At 41.8% G+C, this 18,473-nt stretch overlaps 1 protein-coding gene across 3 annotated transcripts in view; it reads left to right on the plus strand.

Moving 5' to 3' along the window:
- Positions 1–17,332, plus strand: part of fam168a (family with sequence similarity 168 member A) — a 58,994-nt gene extending 41,662 nt beyond the window's left edge. For 2 of the 3 annotated variants that reach the window (XM_035385141.1, XM_035385142.1), the window contains 6 exons: positions 1,636–1,716; positions 6,454–6,576; positions 9,752–9,894; positions 10,070–10,244; positions 10,963–11,092; positions 11,421–17,332. In XM_035385141.1, the coding sequence (XP_035241032.1) occupies positions 1,636–1,716; positions 6,454–6,576; positions 9,752–9,894; positions 10,070–10,244; positions 10,963–11,075 (635 nt within the window). In that variant the 3' untranslated portion in view covers positions 11,076–11,092; positions 11,421–17,332. The remainder of the gene's footprint in view (positions 1–1,635; positions 1,717–6,453; positions 6,577–9,751; positions 9,895–10,069; positions 10,245–10,962; positions 11,093–11,420) is intronic. The other variant, XM_035385143.1, reaches the window with a different exon arrangement.
- Positions 17,333–18,473: the final 1,141 nt, after the last annotated feature.

The following is an 18,473-nucleotide window of genomic DNA, read 5'->3' on the forward strand; positions in this document are numbered from 1 at the left end:
CTGTTCCTCAGAATCCCATCATTTTTAGTATTCAGATTCTTTACCTATTTGTAAAGACTGAAGATGAAGCTATAGCAGTCGAAATTAATGATCAATGATCTTCTGAAATGGCCGCCTTTCACCGAGGCATCATTTTCAGATGTCTGTGAGGAAAATGTTTTGAGAGTTGAGGTCCGTTCACAGTCTGTGTAGTCACCCAGCCCTGTGCATCCAAATGACACCAAAATCCCTGCATTGTGTGTCTCTGAGCCAGCAGAGGTTATGGAACCGAGCTTGTAACTGAAAGAAGCAAGTTTGATTTGCATGGGAGACACGTGCATTGTACTCTGCATGTTTGTTATCTACTTTCTCATTTGAACTTTCACTTTTGTAATTGAATGATATGTAAAAATATGAGTTCATTAAGAATAAGTTTTAATCTTAACTCATGGTTGAGAATTTTCCAGCCACCATGGTTTGAACTGGCTTTGCTTTTACACTTGACTATTGTTCATTGGAATTTCACTGGAGAGTCTTCAGTGGTGGGCATTGCAGCTGTCTTTCACTGGGATTCAAACCTGCAGCAGTATGGTTCTGAGTCTGAGGCTTTAGCCATATTTCTGCCCTCTAAGAAAAGGTAGGGGGAAAGGGAGCTGTCATGAGGGACCAAAGCTCTGTGAAGATTAACAAGATTACCTTTCATTCAATTTAGACAAAACTAAATCTCAGAGATTTTCATTTTCACGGAAAAAGGCTTTTTATTATTTTTATGTCTCCTGGAGAATAAGCCTCTTAGAAGAAGCTTCTCTCCAGAGAATTATCTTCAGTTTGAGTGCTCTGACACACATATTGCTGATTGGTTACCGAGTACTCAGTGGGTTGGACCACCCAATTTCTGTTACGGTTTTGTCAAATCAACAGATAGCCGCTGAACTGATGTTGTGATGTTCAGATCAGAGCAGTGTGAAGTGATGGCACCCACCATATCTAACCTGGGATATTGTTCATACTTGTCGTACTTGTGAGACAGTAGGAGTTCAGGCATTGTTTGGGGTAGCCTGTTGAAGTGGAATGTGTGGGTAGGCATATTCAGCCCTGGTTCAGGCTTGTAGAATCAGAGCTGGATGGCCAGGAACAGACAACATGAGAAATACCACGATGTAGCCAGAATGATGTTGGAATGTTCCAGGTCCATGTTCTAGAACTTCATTGATTTCAGTTACCAATAGTGATTGTACCTTCAGCATTCAAATGTTCATTTAAGAACAAAGAACATTCTAATCACATATTTGTGATCTTTCACCTTAAAGGGTTAAATGAGTTCTGAACATTGCCAGTTCATTCTTCGACCCCAGTTTGTCTCCAGCAAATGGCATTCATTTTAAGGCATTTACCCTGACAGTGATTCCAATGTGCCATTTTCTCAACCCTTTACGCCTCTGGCCTACAAACTGAATCCAAAGTCCAGAACTAGAAGTGATACAGGTCTCAAGGTCATTGCCCTGGAATTTGGCCATATCACTGTCTGATGGATAGTTCCCCCTCCAGACCACTAGGGGGATCGGTGTTTCACCACATTGCTTCTGAACACAGCTCTGGCTCCAAAGGGTTCCTCAGGGCCATTTTTTCTGATAGTCTGTCTTCTTTTGCCATTAGGCTACCCTGGAGGTTATCCCACCACGGCTCCTACCTACACACCCAACCTCTATCAGACCGGCAGCCCAGGCTACCCTCCAGGTAAGAACCCCCCGTCCCCCCCATCCCAAGCAACACCAGCACTACGCATCCCTCAGTCCTGCCATCTACGGTCCTGCCCATCTACTTCCCCTCAACAGAGGAGAGCAGAGAGTACAGGCCAGCAGCAGGAGGAGCTTACGCAATCAGGTCTGCTCTCCCTCTCTGTCTGCCGTCTTTATTCATTGATTTATTTGGAGGAGAGCAGAAATGGAATGGCAGAGTCCTTAATTCCCAAATTGGCCTCAGAAGACACTTCATTAGGCCAGCTCTGTCAGAGAGTAATTACACAGGCCACAAATGAGGGGTGTGTTCCTTTGGCTAGCCAAGGAGGAAGACCCAACTCTCAATTTTGAGAGCTTGTGCGTGGGGCAGGGGGTGGCGCGCGAACATTCCAGCATTCAGACTCCCTCTGGGCCTGCATTTCAGCTCCAGGTAGGTAAGGATGGAGCAGGGTGTCCTTGCAATAATCATTCATCACTGTCAGTGCACCTCTACCGGTAATAGCCCCCCCTCAGTTCCAATCGCATATATTGTATACCTGAATAGTTAACACTTGCAGCAGGAAAGTATGGCTTGTTGTCTCTTATTGCTGTAACAAACCAAGGTGTACACAATTCAGCTATTTGCTGTTTGCAGGTGGCAGAAAAGTTTATATTACATCTGCTTTTGTTTATATGGAAATAAATAAAAGAAATTTCTGTCACGTCGGTGACAAGAAAATATCCTCAAAATGACCCATCTAGAAAAGTAGAGAGCGAGGTAGGTTGGACATGCTTTGCATTTGTTCGCAGGCTTGTTTTAGCTGGCATTTTGCCTGGCATCCCTGCAGCTTCCACACGCTTGGTAAATCCTTAGCTCCTCCCCCAGATCTGTTCCTGAAGACACAATGGTGGCTTTTCCTCACAGTCCTCCCATTCCTTCTGTCCTAGTACTGAGTCATGGGTGTTCACGTGGCTGGGAGCAGTCAGACAGAGGTTGCCCCCCCTCCCCTACCTTTTTAATGCCACGTGTTTCTGTTCCTCGTCATTAAACGTCACCCCTTCAACACTCATCTTCACATAATTACCATGTTCATGCAGACGCTCGCAATCCAACCATTAAACCAGACCAGGACCTTGCTGACCTGCTCTGTCCAGTGGTTTGGAAATAGCCGAGTGGTTAGTTAGCAGAATGACTGACTCATAGTCCAGAAACCATTAGAAAACATTTTTTTTATTCAAATGCTCAAATGTTGGTTGCTGTCTAATTTCTGATCTGCAATTAACATAATTGGCAGCCATATTAATTAATCATATCACATGGAATTTACCTTAGGGGTGGTATGAAGATGAATGTAGTTTAACATGGCACCACACACTGTCCATGGTAGCGGTTTGGTTGTGTAACTGGCATGGTCTATGTGTGTCTTGTGTGTGCGAAATAAGTCATTTCTGTTCTTCTTCATGTCCTGACTGCTCATTATTTCTCACAACACTCTGTAACGACAGGGCAGAAATTAGGTAAGGCTGCCCTCTTGTGGTGTGAATAGCGTAATGCTGAAGTGGAGGAGTGGACATGTTGATGCTTAAAAAGGATAGAGTTGGGTAAAAGAGCTAAAGGGTATCAGCTGCAAAGAGTTTTGCTGCATATACATCATTTGTGCATATGTATGAAGGTATATTTGTAATATTAGTGGCAATTCTATATTGCAACTTAATTTGTACTAATAACTGTAAAAATAATCACCAGTTTCATCCCTAGAAGTGTCTGTGCTGATGCATAAATGAAAGTCACGTATACTGCAGGATATGAGATATTTCCTTACCCAACTGTTTTTAAGTGCCATCGTATTTACAGTTAAAACTGTGTCAATCAATGATGAGCACAGTTTATCACTTTTGAAACTTATATTGGGGTTTCTTGTGGTTCTATTGGCCACAGTGTGGTAGCTGTTCCATGTTAAATATCTACCTGAAGTGTTGTTTCTTTTTGTGGAATTTTTATGTATTATGTTTCATTTTTGATTATTGTTGTACCTATAGTGTGTGTAAATACATATCCGTACAAATACAGACACACACACATGGACACACCTGTCATTTTAATGAAATATTGATATTTTAATTTAATTTAAATACCTTTTTTTGTACATTTACATTTGAATTCAGCATTGTTAATGTTTTGGCACGTTCCAGTTCAGCTTGCCGGTGCCATAAATACCCACGCATGTACTGATGAAGGAGAGGTCTGTGCAGGAGTCTGGTGCCTCCAAGGACAGTTTTATCTTTCATGTGTTGCTTAGCTCCACGGTCTTTGCTCTTGATGAAGAATCACAAGTTAGCAATGTGTGGCACCTGAGTCCTGTTTCAGGCTGTTTCCTCAAAGCCCTGCCCAGAAGGGTAGGTGTTCAACCACTAAAGGCAAAAGGGTCTCTTCCCCAAGAACCGACATGGTTCAGTAAAGTCGCGGTGCACTTGTCGTAAAGAAACGGTTCGTGTGAAAAACCAAAACGTTCGGTTGGCCGTCCACAGTTCGGTTCGCCCGTGTTTGCTTCAAAAATCCTCTTTTGTCTATGTTTTCGAAATAGCTATTCACAACTTTGTGCTTTAAAAAATTGTCATGTAAAGATTAAATTGGCCATTTTTATTTGATGGCAGACAACAGAAAATAAGGAATACAAATATCAGTTAACTCGCGCTGCTTTCATGTAAATCAGAAATACTGCTGAATGAGTTGCACAGGTGAATTTGCAGCGAGTGCCCGTTAAATCACCAATCCGGTCGGTCAGTTTGCAAAATAGCAAAGTGTGCAGGAGAAGCCAGTTAGAGGATACCCTTCCATTTTTTAAATCTCCTGTTTGGGAGTGTTAACGTTAGTAATGATGGGGAAAAAAGACGGTGGATAAAACGGCGTCTGTGTGCGAGCATTGATTTGCAAGTGTGGCGTATGCTAATGACAGCCTGTCGAACGTGATGGCTCATATACATATTTACATTGTCCTGGTGTGTCCGAAACAAGCACAGGAAGAACAAATTAGCAAAGTACAGCTTTACCTTTTGAGAGAAATCATTAAACACTATTTTCTATTTATTTTGATGCAGTAAAATACTGCATTTAAATTACAAGTGGAAAAACCATTATTCTTTTAAGGATTGACTCATTTTAATCTGAGATTCGTATTAATAAATACACTCTTTCTTATTTTGTTTCTAATGCAGGTTTAATATATGGTGCATTTTGTGTTTGTTTATAATGTGGGTGTTATTTTCTATTTGAAAATAACAATGCGCCATTTTTCCTTTCGAAAAAAAATCTGCTTGTTCTCTGGCTTTTGGTGATGATTTCAGTACATTTTTGATAACCGCACTTTTATGTAAAATAAATGTACACTAGATTGGCACTGGCAATGGTACTTTTTTCTCTGCTTTTCCAAAAACATACAGAACCAAACCAAAACTACGATCCAATCCGAAATTGGGGGGCTATGTATAAAAAGCGCTGTAATTCTTATGTAGTTCACTTGATTATGGATGTAAATACCTGACAGTTTGCACCTTAACTTCATATTCATTGTTTCATTTTAAATCCAGCATGCTGGAGTACAGAGCCAAAGCAACAACAAAAAATGGCATTTTGGTACACCTAGGTTTTGGCCTATGGCTCTGACAATCAAAAGCCTGTAGACCAGATACTGAAAGCTCTCTTATACTTCCAGTTAAGAAGCAATTGAGCACACCTGGTTAATCAGAAACATCTGTGAAGCCATTTGTTCAAATTGTTATGGCGCACTGAGATGGGGGAGCTACGTATAACAAGTGCTGTTATTCTACATGGTGAAACCAAAAAGTATTAAAATTGCCTTTCATAAAAGATGGGAATTTTCACTTTAACCGCACGTGAACTGTTTGACTACAAATCTAAAATGGAGTACAGAGCCAAATCAAGAAAACAATGGCTTTGTCCCTATCATTGTGGAGCTCACTGTGTATATGTGTTTATAAATGCATACACACACACACACACACACACACACTCACACTCACATAATGAGAAGTGTGTAGAGCTGGGAGCCAGGCCAGTAGGAAGTGTTGACATGTTGGAATGTGCAGAAGGCTTAAGACCAGGAGGTACTGTACCGTTTGATGGCGACCGCGGTGTCTCACTGTGGGAACATGCGTTGTTACTGCAGTGTGTTGAGCTGTCAGGATATGGGAGCAGGTAATGAGAACAGTGCCAGAAGAGGGGAGATGCTAGTGTGAGGATGAGCAACTCACTAAGAACAATTTCAAGGCGTACTGCTTGAGCAGCCAATGAGAGCAGTCGCGGTGTACGAGTAGCCAGTGGCAACAGTATCAGTAGATATGAGGAGCCAATGAGAACTAAATGATAACAGTATTAAGAAGTGGGAGGAGCTAAGGAGCTAGCTGGTATGGGAGGGGCTAGTGAGTACTGTCATGTTGTGGGCGGAGTCATTGAGAGTATCATTGTGTCACTGATATGTGTATTAATGAAATTGTAATATAGTTGATCTCCAAAGCAGGGGGGTGGGCGGAGGGGGAAAAAAGAACGAAGAAAAAGCAGGAAGTTGAAAAAGGAGTTGGCACATGGGAACATTTGGTATGCTGTAGCCAAAGGAGGAGTGTTTGTACTGTCCTGTGGTGTGTGTGTGTGTGTGTGTGTGCGTGCGTGCGTGCGTGCGTGCGTGTGTGTTTGTACCTGTGTGTGTAACCCCCCTTCTTCTGTTGTCTGTCGGGACAGTGCTGCTGGTGAAGCAGGGCTGGGCACAGACCTCCACCTCAGGGCCCACTGAGGGTTCCTATGACCTGGCAGTGGACGCGGGCTCAGAGAGCAGATCTTACCAGGCCTCGTCTGCAGCATTCAGTAAATATGCCTCCTTTTCTCCGGATATTCACCCCATCACTGACAGAGCTCACGCACCACCAGGAAGGGGGGTGGGGTAGGATTCCGTTTAGGCAGCGGCATGCGGCCTGGGACAGGGACAACTCCCATTGGCTGGAGGATTAGGACAGAACCGGAATAGGACAGGCAATTCCACAGCCGTCTGAAGAGTGTGACTACAGGGGCCATAGAGAAGGGCAACTACAGGGCCTTTAGGAAAAGAGGAATGCGTAGGGCTACAGAACATAAATGTGCTCGGGTTTTGCATTCCACTGCAAAGTGAGGTCAATCATATTTTGTGTCAAATATTTTTCACTAAATGCTAGGCTACATATTTTAAATGAAGTCACAGCCTAGCCATTTCAAGGATATTTATCAACTAAGTATGATATACACTGCTTGTGTCATGTGATAATTACAGCTGGTTTGTATTTCTATGGAGATGTGGTGTTGGGCAATTACTTGGAACTCCTTTGTCTACAGACTGCCACAGATGTGACCTGTTTGATGGAGTATACATTTTTAATAATGGTACCTCTGTCACCTTGAAAAGCTGTTTATAGTCTGAGGCATGGCTCGATGTTTAATCATCTGCAGTATGCGGTTTATGGTGGTCAGCATACGCTTTACAGAACTGTGAAACTGTATGTTTGTGTTCTTTGGTAGTGAATGACATGTTGTGTTCTGGGCGGCCTTTGTTTGTGGAAATAGTTTTTCCCTCCTAAGACTGACATGTCATGAGGGTGCTAGTTTCTCTCTGACCAGAGAGAGTAAACAATCTACAAGGGAAGCTCTTGTAGGACTGTCACTCAAATTGTGATGTTATTTTTTATTTGCAATTTTGGGCTGTGTGTATTATTTGACACATTTAACCATGAATCAGAAAGTAGAATTCTATCATCTTTCACTTTTGTTAACCATGGTTTCTGTGTGTTCAAAGACAGGTTTGTGTTTGTAAAACAGCTTGGCGTTAACTACAAAAAAGAGCCAGCTAATATATGAGAACAGTTATTCTCACGTAATAAATTGATATGTAAGTTCACCTACTCTCTCTTCCCATGTGACAAAAGGATCTTTGAAAACCTGCTGAAAACTGAGATAACGTATCTGTGTATTTGGAACGATAAACAGCAGCGGGTGTTTCATCGGCTCGGTGCACAGTTCGGTGTTTCTTTGTTTTGCATAATTTGCATACTTATCTCAGCTAAGCGTGCAGTTGTCACCAAACCAGCGCCTGAACGGTGGTCTGGTCCTTGTGGCTGTTTCCCTGCTTGTGTGTTGCCGGCAGCTGTGTGTGAAAGCGCAGGAATTGGGGTTGCGTAAGCACTTTGAAGCGTTTCGTTTCTTCGCACTTCAGTAGGTTACTGGGAGAGGCCGTTCTCTCTGCGTGAGCCGGCTCCTCTCCCTGCGTCTGGTTAAGCAGCGTGATTTCTCACCGCAGTGCACCGCAGTAACTCACACGGGAAGGAAAACAGAATGACAGTGCGCCTCATAACGCAGTAAATCTTAGCAGGTCAGTTAGCCTGAACACAACACTGGCGGCTATCTACACATGATAACTTACGGCGTAGCTCAGTGATTGTAGCAACTCACTGCGGCTCTCATGTCATTTAGCTGGCAACGGATCGGTAAGAGGAAGCATGCGGGATAAAACCATGTCATGACTCACGAATCGACTTCACTCGACAGGTGAAGTGTGATACCTCATGCGACGGCTCACAAGATGTCAGTACATTCGTCAAACAGCGCAGCTCTTCTCAAAAGTGGTATGCCCACAGGGTATTACAGGCAACGTTTCACAATATCCCAAAACCGAACCTGTAATGTATGAATCGCGATCGTTTTCATAGGCTATGTTTAATTAAGCCACTCTATCTACACACCCAGTATTTTTACTTTTCACGTGTTGCATGAATGCGATTTTCCATCCGTGGTTTCTTTTTATGGCCCTTTTTCTGCAAGATCTTTGTAGTTTGAAGGAGTGATAGCCTTTCGTCCCATTTCATCATTCTTAGTGTCGTTTTTTTCTCAGGCTCGCCAGATCCTTCTGCTCTTTCTCATTTTTGGCATTCACGTGTCTGTGCACACTGCTGAGCTTTGGAGATAGCGCACTGACTTGGTGCTTCTGTGCTGTTGCATCGACCTATTACCACATTATTACCGGTCCTTGCCAGAGGCGTCCGATCAGACGAAACTAGATATTCTGGCACATGCATTTCATGAAGCAGTTGCAGTTCAAAACGTCGGACAGGTGGAAACTTGTTGGGATTGTGATCTAATCCTTTCTGATCAGCCTTAGCACGCCAAACTAGGAATGGGCCATGCACGCATGTTCCTGGCCAAAACCAACTGCCTTCCCAAAAACATAAAGAACACGTCCAGTTCCGGCTTACTCATCCGCAATCTTTACCCCTTAAGGTGTGTCCATAACCTGGATCAGTGTTTGAGATCGAGACCTGTCCATACTGAATCAACCCAATCTGAAAGTACTGCTTTTACAAGTGCTTGTACAACAGGTTCTTGAGTAGTAAATCTAATCTGTGTGTATGGATTTTATACCAGTATAGTCATTATTTAAAAACTAGAGTGGTATCCGGTGAATAGATTTAATTTCTGACTGTACATAATGCTGTGGAGTGCAACTAGAGGGGGCTGTATCACTTTCCAAGATACTGAATCCCAGCTAGTCTCAACAGGACCTAACTGCTTTTCAGTAGACCAACCCTAATTTAGAACATAATCTACCATGTCACTGCACTGCTGGAATAAATGACACAGAACTAGTTTTCAGGATAAATACTGTATGTAACATTGTAATTTTTTCAGTCCATACACAGAGTTTTTTTTTTGTTTTTTTTTAAAGGTAGCATTCTTTGATATTTGTCGGGTAGCATTGGGCATTATGCAAAGTGCATTGTGCTTTACATAACAGACAGAAAGACTTGCGTGCATTCTTACTGTTGGATCCAGACGCAACTGAAGCTGCAACAGCCTTCAATAGACAGAGGGAGCTAGAGAGCTCGCATGCGTGCTTTGATGACCCTAATCGCTGCCTCCATGTCCAAACCCACCATCCTTTCCATCATGTCATGAGTGAGAGAAGCTGGCTCATGCCTGACGCCCCAACTGTCTCCCCTCTCTCTCTCCCCACCCCCAGGATACACCGCTGGGACCCCCTACAAGGTGCCCCCCACCCAGACCAATGGAGCCCCCCCACCCTATTCCCCATCCCCCAACCCCTACCAGACGGCCATGTACCCAATCAGAAGTGCCTACCCCCAGCAGAATCTCTATCCTCAGGTAAGTGCCTACCATCCAATCAGCTAGAAACACCTGGAATTCCTATAGACAGGTGACCCTACTCACTTAGTAAAACTGGCTGTGTCACTAATTATTATTATTATTATTAGTATTAGTAGTAGTAGTAATTTTGTAAAAATCTCTCTCTCTCCCTCTTTCTTTCTCTCTCTCTCAGGGTGCTTATTACACACAGCCTGTGTATGCAGCTCAGCCTCATGTGATTCACCACACCACAGTGGTCCAGCCCAACAGCCTCCCTTCTGCCATATACCCCGCCCCTGTCCCCGCCCCTCGCTCTAACGGAGTGGCCATGGGCATGGTGGCAGGGACCACCATGGCCATGTCAGCAGGTAAGCCACTCTGGCACACCCGCTTCTAGTACATCCCAAATGTTTTATCTTCTTCTATCTATTTTGGAATCACCAGTTGTCCTTCAGACATTTACATCCACCACTAAAGCATTTCTGTAGACTAACTAGAACCAAGACCAAAAATCTTGAAAATTCACAAATGAAAATGGATTAAACTGTCAAAATGGAGGTTAGAAATACCTTTGCCTTCTAAAACTAAAATTGAAAAGAATGTTTCCTTTTGGAATCGACACCTGCTAGATGACAGTAAATGACTTAAATATTAATTTTACTAAATTTAATTTTAATAAATTAAGTGATAAACTGCAACATTTGTGTATGTTCTATTGAAAACGGTGCAAAAGTAAAGCGATTTCTCGATTTTTAAACAGTGACTTGATTCACTCTAGAACTTCCTCATGACAGTGATGCTGATTACGAAGACCACTGCAGAAAGAATGTCTGTTATTGGTCAAACTCTGAAAACAGGATGCCTTGCTGGTGCAGACAGCGGTCTTGGTGGCACACAAGCAAAACAGATGCTTAATCCCAGCATCCCACAAAGTGCAGTTTGACGTATTGTCATCCGCACGTTTACCCAAATTCCACATGCAGTGGTGATCTGAATAAATATTAAAATGAACATTACATATTAAAGAACAAATAAAAAATGTCAGCAATATTTTCAAAAACGGAAACAATCTGCCTCCGCCCACAGGAACCTTGCTGACCACCCCACAGCACACTCCCATTGGAGCTCACCCCGTTACCGTGCCAACGTACAGGCCTCAAGGGACGCCTGGGTACAGCTATGTGCCTCCTCACTGGTAAACCATCAGCCAATTCATGTAAGTTACTCTGCTCACACCTTCCCCAGTAAGCTTTCTCACTGAATTAGGGCCATGGTCCCATAGGCAGCAACAGGCATGATGCAGAGCTTTCAGTCAGTAGCCATCTCTCACGGAAGATTTACTGCTCGTCTCTTATCGTAATATGAACGATACAGAATACTTTCCATGTTGCTTTCGGTTTAGTTGTCAGGCTTCACATTAAGAAGCCATCGTCTCTGAAAATCGAGTGGAGGCTGTCAGTCCCACTCACCTTAACCAGCGCGTACGTTTTGGCCTGCCGTGTGTGTTTTGAGTAACACAGCCCTGTCGTCTGTTCGCTTTTCAGATCTGCAGTCAAAACATTGTATGCAACTACTCAAGTCTTACATCGGTGCACTGTGGTCAACATCGGAGCACTGCGTCTGTTTGCAAGAACAAAAAAAAAGTGCAAGGGTCACTTTATGCATTCTTTAGTGTTTTTGTAAAAGCTGCTTTTAAAACTGTTTTTTTTTTTTTTTTAAGTTTAAAGTTTGTTTTTTTTTTTTGTTTGTTTTTTTTCTGCACCTCTCTGTTGTATTTCTTTTTTTTAAATTTATCAACAATTTCTTTCACAGAAACTCCAGGCAGACCAAAAGCAGTAGTTGAGGATGTTATTTTTGGTGTTACCGCTGCTCATGTCTCTGGGCCGATTCCAGCTATAGGAATGCGCAGACTGCACCCTCATCATTATGGTCGTCATCGTTATAATCATCATCATCTTATGCTGCCAAATTTTTCTAAGGATTAGATGTTAGCACAGGGTCTTTCTTATGTTCATTTCCCAGCTTCCTCTGGGATGGGCTGACTGGAGATTGTGCGGCTCTTAATTTTTTGGGGTTTTTTCCCCTTTCAAATTTACTTTGGCTTTGGTTTCATCTTCCAGTACTGAGAACGAGGGTCGTCTTCCAGCTTGTAGCAAATATTAGGTAGACGTGTTCTAAATATACCCACTGTATGACCATGTAAACGCGATAATCCCTTCGCTAGGAAAAAGAATTCTGTAATCTTAGTTATACACTACGTAGAAGATATTTAAATAAGTCGGTGACATAATTAGCTTGTACGTCAAGATATACCGGTAGTAAGCAATCTTTTAAATATATAAGTATATTTTATAAGTATGTGCTTGTGTGTATTCACACACACACAAACACACTCATAAACTGCATAGGGTGTGTTGTATTGCACGTTGACCAGGGTTTAGTTGCATCACTTTGCTCAGAATCCAGGCTCTGATGTGAATGAAGTCTCAGTCATGTGCCAACATATGGGGGGAGGGGTTAGAGGAGGGACTTGAATTATTCAGGAACATGTCAAGGATGCAAAGGGATTTAAAACCATTGATATACTGTGCATTGGACAAACACAACAAGGAAGGCACAGTAAAAATCCATTAAAGTAAGGGTGATTTTTGGAAAGGATAAGGAGGAGTTTAGAGATGATGTCACCCTGAACCTGCCAGAGCCCCACCCCCCACACCACTCTGCTGCAGGTATAGGGACTGATTTACACATGTCGTTAATTCATGACAGAAGTAGCTAGTTCTACCTTGTGCAAATTAATGGAGTCTTATTGGTAATAATACACATAAAGAGGAATTCATTCTTCCTTTAAATATGCTGTTGTACTCTAGCGGTACAAGTAGTAAGCTCCAAGTGTGGGCCTCTTAGGTAAGAGAGGGGTTTGATGAAGGTGTTGGTACAGAGGGTAGGAGGATAAGTCAAGCTGTTTGCTGCATCATGGGGGAGGGGGGGGATAGGGCATACTTAGCCACCATTACTGGACCCTGACAATCGACACTGAGGCGTCAGTTTTTTTATATTGTTTTTCTTTTCTTTTTTTGCCGAGCGCCCCACTATTTTGTTGGCTTGAATAATGGTAATGGTAATGGTAGTGTCATCATTTCCATAGTGGCAGTGTCTTATTCTGGTTCCCTGGTTGGCCCCATGACTGTTGGTGAGAGGCAGAATGGAAGCTTAGTTGGTCACTGTGGTCACAGGCGAGAAGAGAAAGCAAAAATGAAAGTAGACTGCTTTATTTTCCATTTGACTGAAATTCAGAAACCAAATTCACACAAATATTTTGCATTGCGGATTCCGTTGCATTTCCCCACCTGTTCCGGTGCTCTACCTCTGATCTGCACCCATTGGAACACTCTAACACACACACACACAGACACACACACACACACACACACACACTCTTTCGCTCTCTCTCTCTCGCTCTCTCACACACACACACACAAACACAACTTTTTTCTAGTTTTGTTTTGTGTTTTGGTTTTTCTGGTGACGCTACCATTTCTAAACCAGGCTTCAGTTTTATCTGTCTCCTTCCATGTTATGACTGAAAGATCAAAGGTCGTGTGGTGTAGGAATGCCTGGTATCAGCTGGAGTAGATGTTTTGCACGGCCTTCCGATTCCTCCTCACTTGGAACACATGGAAGTCATGTGACCACATATCAGCATTGTATTACTATAAGTGCACTGATAAGCATTGCACAAACATCTATGAATAATAATCTATGCTAAAAATAGGTACTTCACATGGGCTCTGAAAAGATGAGCTACTTTTAATTTTTACAAGTTCAAAATGGTACCCTGTAGTTTGATCATTTTAAGACAAATTGGTATTAAACAGTATCACTTATCCTTTTTCTGCTGAGGTTTGTTAACCACTAATTTTGTTGCAAGTAAAAGAATTTGATTACATTCGGCAGCCTATTGCCCAAAGCAACTAGAGCATTTAAAAAATAAAAAAAAACATATTCACAGGTTTGATAGCATGTATGGTATGATTGAATGTGTTATATATGCATCAAGCAGAATGGTGTTCTCACAAAGCATGGTTGCATCACAAGCGCTGCAGGAGGATTTAACAGGTTTGGGTTTAGCATTTAACCCCCTCTGAATGACCATATTCCCTGCGTATAAAAGTGTTTATAAGGCATATAAAGGAAGGGCAGTTGTGCATTGGTAAAGGTTTGATGCAGGAACGCACTGCTGTGTAGTCACTTTTACCATTGAAAGGGCACCCAATGGCCATGTTTTGATTTAACTTTAAGGTGTTCCATCAGAAGCTCCTGGGTACCATCCTTCTAAAATCGCCCCATGCAGCATTTAAGAGAATGTTATGTCATTGTCTGTTTTGAGTGAGAACATTCCTAATGGTAAACCGAACACAGTAAAGACATTTACAGGTCTTCGCTTTAAATGACATGGGTGACATCTGAAAGTTTTTCAAATTTAGTTATTTAGGTTTTCTTTATCCAAAGCCCTGCCCATTTGCACCCAAATGAGTAAGCCTGTCCCTGCATTGCACTTGGAGACTACTTCCACCTTGACCCTTTTTTTTCTTCTTTTTGTTCATCTCCTAGTTCAAAAAGAGTGCTGTGCTTTGCATATTCAGGAACTATTCAGGTTTTGCCTGATTGTGATCTGTTGTGCAACTGCAAGCGTAGTCCTGCTGTAGGGCCTAGGAATAGAGCAATCTGTGCATAACACACCGGCTCTTTAAACCCTATTCATTTTGTTATTCATGGTGCCTTTTACAGAAGGTAAGATGATGAATTATATTTTTGGTTTTGTTTTCTTGAACACATTTTCTGTAGATGTGTGCAGTTTGCTATGAACACTGCTCAGTCTGCTCACTATCAGCCTGTTCAGTGCACTGATAGCTCCAAATAAGATAAAATAAGATGAGATAATCCTTTATTAATCCCGCAGCGTGGAAGTTTGCAGTGTCCTTGAATTTGACAGAAGCTGTGGACTGCTGAAAACCTTTACCTCTGCCCTGCTCTCCCTTTCCTGAGTAGCATTTTACAAAAAAAGTAGAAATAAAGAAGTAATTGTGGTTTTATGACTTGGGATTTGACCCCCAGAGCGAGCAAACACCATTCTCTGAATACTACAATGACTTTTTTGTATGTCCTTGCTTAAAATCATAAAGTAAGACAAGACTTGAACAATGCATATTAGTAGTTGTATTGGCCAAATTCAATGTGCAAGTAGAAATGAGGGTGGGTGTTTATTTTATTTTATTTTTTTTTTGGTTTTTTGTTTTTTGTTTGAATGGGTGGGTGGGTTGGTGGGGGTCAGGTTTTACCTTCAAGAGATTCAACCATGTGTATGAGTATTGCCTCTGGTATTTTAAACTTTAAAAAATAACAAAAAAAAAATAACTTAGGTTTAAAAGAATCAGTTCTGATTATGTAATTTAAGCGCTTTTTACCATAAGTGTTATTTAAGTTTTATTGATGATTGATGTTTATTATTCTTAAATAGAGGAACTTTATGGTTGAATTGAAGTGGGGTGCCTCTGTATTTGTCAGGGAGCATTTCAGAACACAAGTCTGAGGGAAGGGGTTTTCACTCAAAAGCATTTAAAATGTTTTTGCTCCCTTGGGGAGGGGCAAAGTGTAGAGCTGGCACCCTCTGGAAAGAGCTGCCGTTGCCCTAAGACCTGGTGAACTGAGCCATGCTTCCATTAACCGACAGGAAAGAACACTTAGCCTTCTGTCCCACTATGATTGATATTGGCTTAAAATTCCAATTTCCAGTGCCCACTCGGATCCAGTTCGTTCACCTTTGATCTGGTTTGTAAAATTTGTGACTTCACCCCTTAAGTGACAGCATCAAGCACATGGCCATCCTATTAATCTTTGTCTTCTTTGGGTCCCACGTGTTTAACAGAGGGGCTGGGGGAAGGGAAACTCACTTCATAAAACTGGCTGCGAGACATAACCCGAAAAAGTCACTTTCTGAATGTGCACCAGCAGATCTGTGCACTGTTGACGGGTGAAGCCGGTTGGACTGCCAGTCACAGCTGCCGCGGTCATACGTTATCCCAGTGTGCAGGCTCTGAACTAGTAAGTGCTTTTATTTCGCATGGGTTATTTTGGAAGGATTCGCTGGAAGTGAAACCATACAGAAAGCGCCGGGGGCCAAGTCAGCTGGCAGGTCAGCACTTCCTCTTTGAGTTTGTTTTGGCACTTCAACCAGAAAGACACCTTTGAAACACTTCGTCCTTACGCGGTGTGCATAGTTTCAGTAACGTCTCTGGGCAGCCCTCAAATCAGTTTAAATTTCTGTAGTGTTGTAGCAACGTGGTAACCTTGTCATAGCTTTGTGGGAATGTTATAAGGGTATTTGTTATGTGTCAGCCAACTGAAATAAATGAATAAAATGTAAAGGCTCAAGACACCAAATGTCCGTTCAGAAAGAAGTTCTATGATGGACTCTGCTTTGCCTCCACTGTTTTCATTAATCCATGTTATTAAATTCCAAACAGCATGAAATGGCTTTTCCCTCCTCAAATGTTATTGTCAGTATTCACATTGAACAGCAACCAAGAGTATTTTGTGATTTAATAAATACAAATTTAAAAAGTTGAGTGCCCTCATTTGCATATTAATGTATTTGTCCTTTTCATGGCCATTTTCTGTCAGTTGGAATATTTCCTTTCCCCTCCCCATCTCATCAGACATTGTAAATCTGCAATAAGATTTAAGTGAATACAAAGCATGATAATTGTAAGGGTTTCCCTCCCCGCCCCCTTTAAAATGTCTGTTTACTATCCATGTAGCTATACGTATGTGCTGATGTACATACGAGAGCCAAACATGCAGACCCCCTGACACACAGCTCAAAGGTTCCGCCACTGTTGCTTCAAGTGTTAAGGGTTAAGGAGTTACCCCAAAGCGTTACATTTGTTGAGAAATAGTTAAAATCTTTAATTTAATATTTTTAACAAAGCTTGAGATTTCATCAAAACATTTAAATGATGATTTGAACGCCAATTGAAATGCAAAAAGTGTAAATTCCATGTCTTCCATAGTGCCATTTTCCAGAGTGTGTGTGTAGGAAACAGCACCTGGAGGTTCAGTACCAGGCTGACACGGAGCACGCTCACGGCATCTCTTTTTAACGCTGTGGCAGCAACACAATCTTGTCATGAGGTCTCAGCAACGGTGTGGGAACGTTTCGCTACGAGTTAGCTCGGGGTCCAGTGAAGCAGAGAGACCCAGGCTTGTGGATATGATTTTTTAGTCTTTTTTTTTTATTTTTGTTTTTGTTTTTTTTTTTTTTTGTTTTTTTGGTTTTTTTTTTTTTTTTTTTTGAAGATCAGTTAGTGATCTCAGTGACAGAATTAAGCCAAGTTTGTAATTGTATAATATTTACTGTAAGATGTAGAACATTCAATAACTATTAAAATCTTTCCCAAAAAAAAAACCGTCTTCACTCTTTCTGACGTGGTCTGTTTCGCTTCTTGTTACATGTTCTCGTTCTCCACTCCTGAAGTAACAGCTCCTGGAATGTATGCAAGTGCTATGGACAGTATGTAACCATAATGGGACCTTAGGCCAGAGAATGTGACAAGAAACTCCCAACATGCAATTGGTCCTGCTTCGTTGACCCCAGCTAAACACAAGCATACATGGGTTATATTTTGGAGGCTATAAAGGAGGAGAAAAGGAATTAGTAAAGCTACAAATTTGGAGTCTGCTTGACTTCTCCATGACAGGGAAATCTGTTCTTTCAAATTTTTGCAAAGTATCAGTCACTTGCCCAAGTACACATGCACGCACGCAAATCTGCACATTGTGGTTGCAGATGTCTACAACTGGGAAAATGAAGGATAGTTAGGAATGTGTGGACACATAACTGCTCATGTATATCAGAGATCTTCTGCAGCCTCTAAGGTGTGATGATGTGTTTATTGTGAAAGGCATAGCCAGCAACAGCGTCGTAAATTAGTTATACTGTAATCAGAAGCCAGCAAAGGAGACAAGAGACGCTCTCATTCATTCCAGCTCTAGATGACTGAAAAATGTACATCAATTTGCAGAAGGGCGACTCACATCTTGCTTGTATTCTCTACGTCTACGCAAGGGACTGTGACAACTGAGGATCATACAGATGAGTAGAACTGCAGTCAACAGCAAAGTAATACTGACAAAGAGGTTGGCTTTCCTGTCTACATGATTCACACCTTTTTAAAATGTAAAAATTAGGTATGACCAACATTGCTTAGATGTATGATTAAGTTGAAGAATGTGTGCTACTAAATCACTGATCTCCTATATTGCACAGTTCTGTCTCAGGTTATGGATAAGAGGTCGCTGAGCACCAGTAAAACCCATGGTAGCCCTTTTAAAGGGTGTTTAAAAACCCACATTCTTAGTATTGTTTTTATATGAATTATTTGGAATTGTATGTGTTATGTGGCTTGCTTTAAAAACTAATTTCTTCCTCTATGAGTTTTGTGCAATATTTTTGCTGTAAAGTGTCTTGAGGGCATTTCTTGAAAAGGACCATATCAATTATCATTCTTACTGTTTGTTGCACGAAGGGAGTAAAC

Source organism: Anguilla anguilla, chromosome 12, assembly GCF_013347855.1.
Source record: "Anguilla anguilla isolate fAngAng1 chromosome 12, fAngAng1.pri, whole genome shotgun sequence".
In the NCBI taxonomy this organism is placed as follows: domain Eukaryota; kingdom Metazoa; phylum Chordata; class Actinopteri; order Anguilliformes; family Anguillidae; genus Anguilla; species Anguilla anguilla.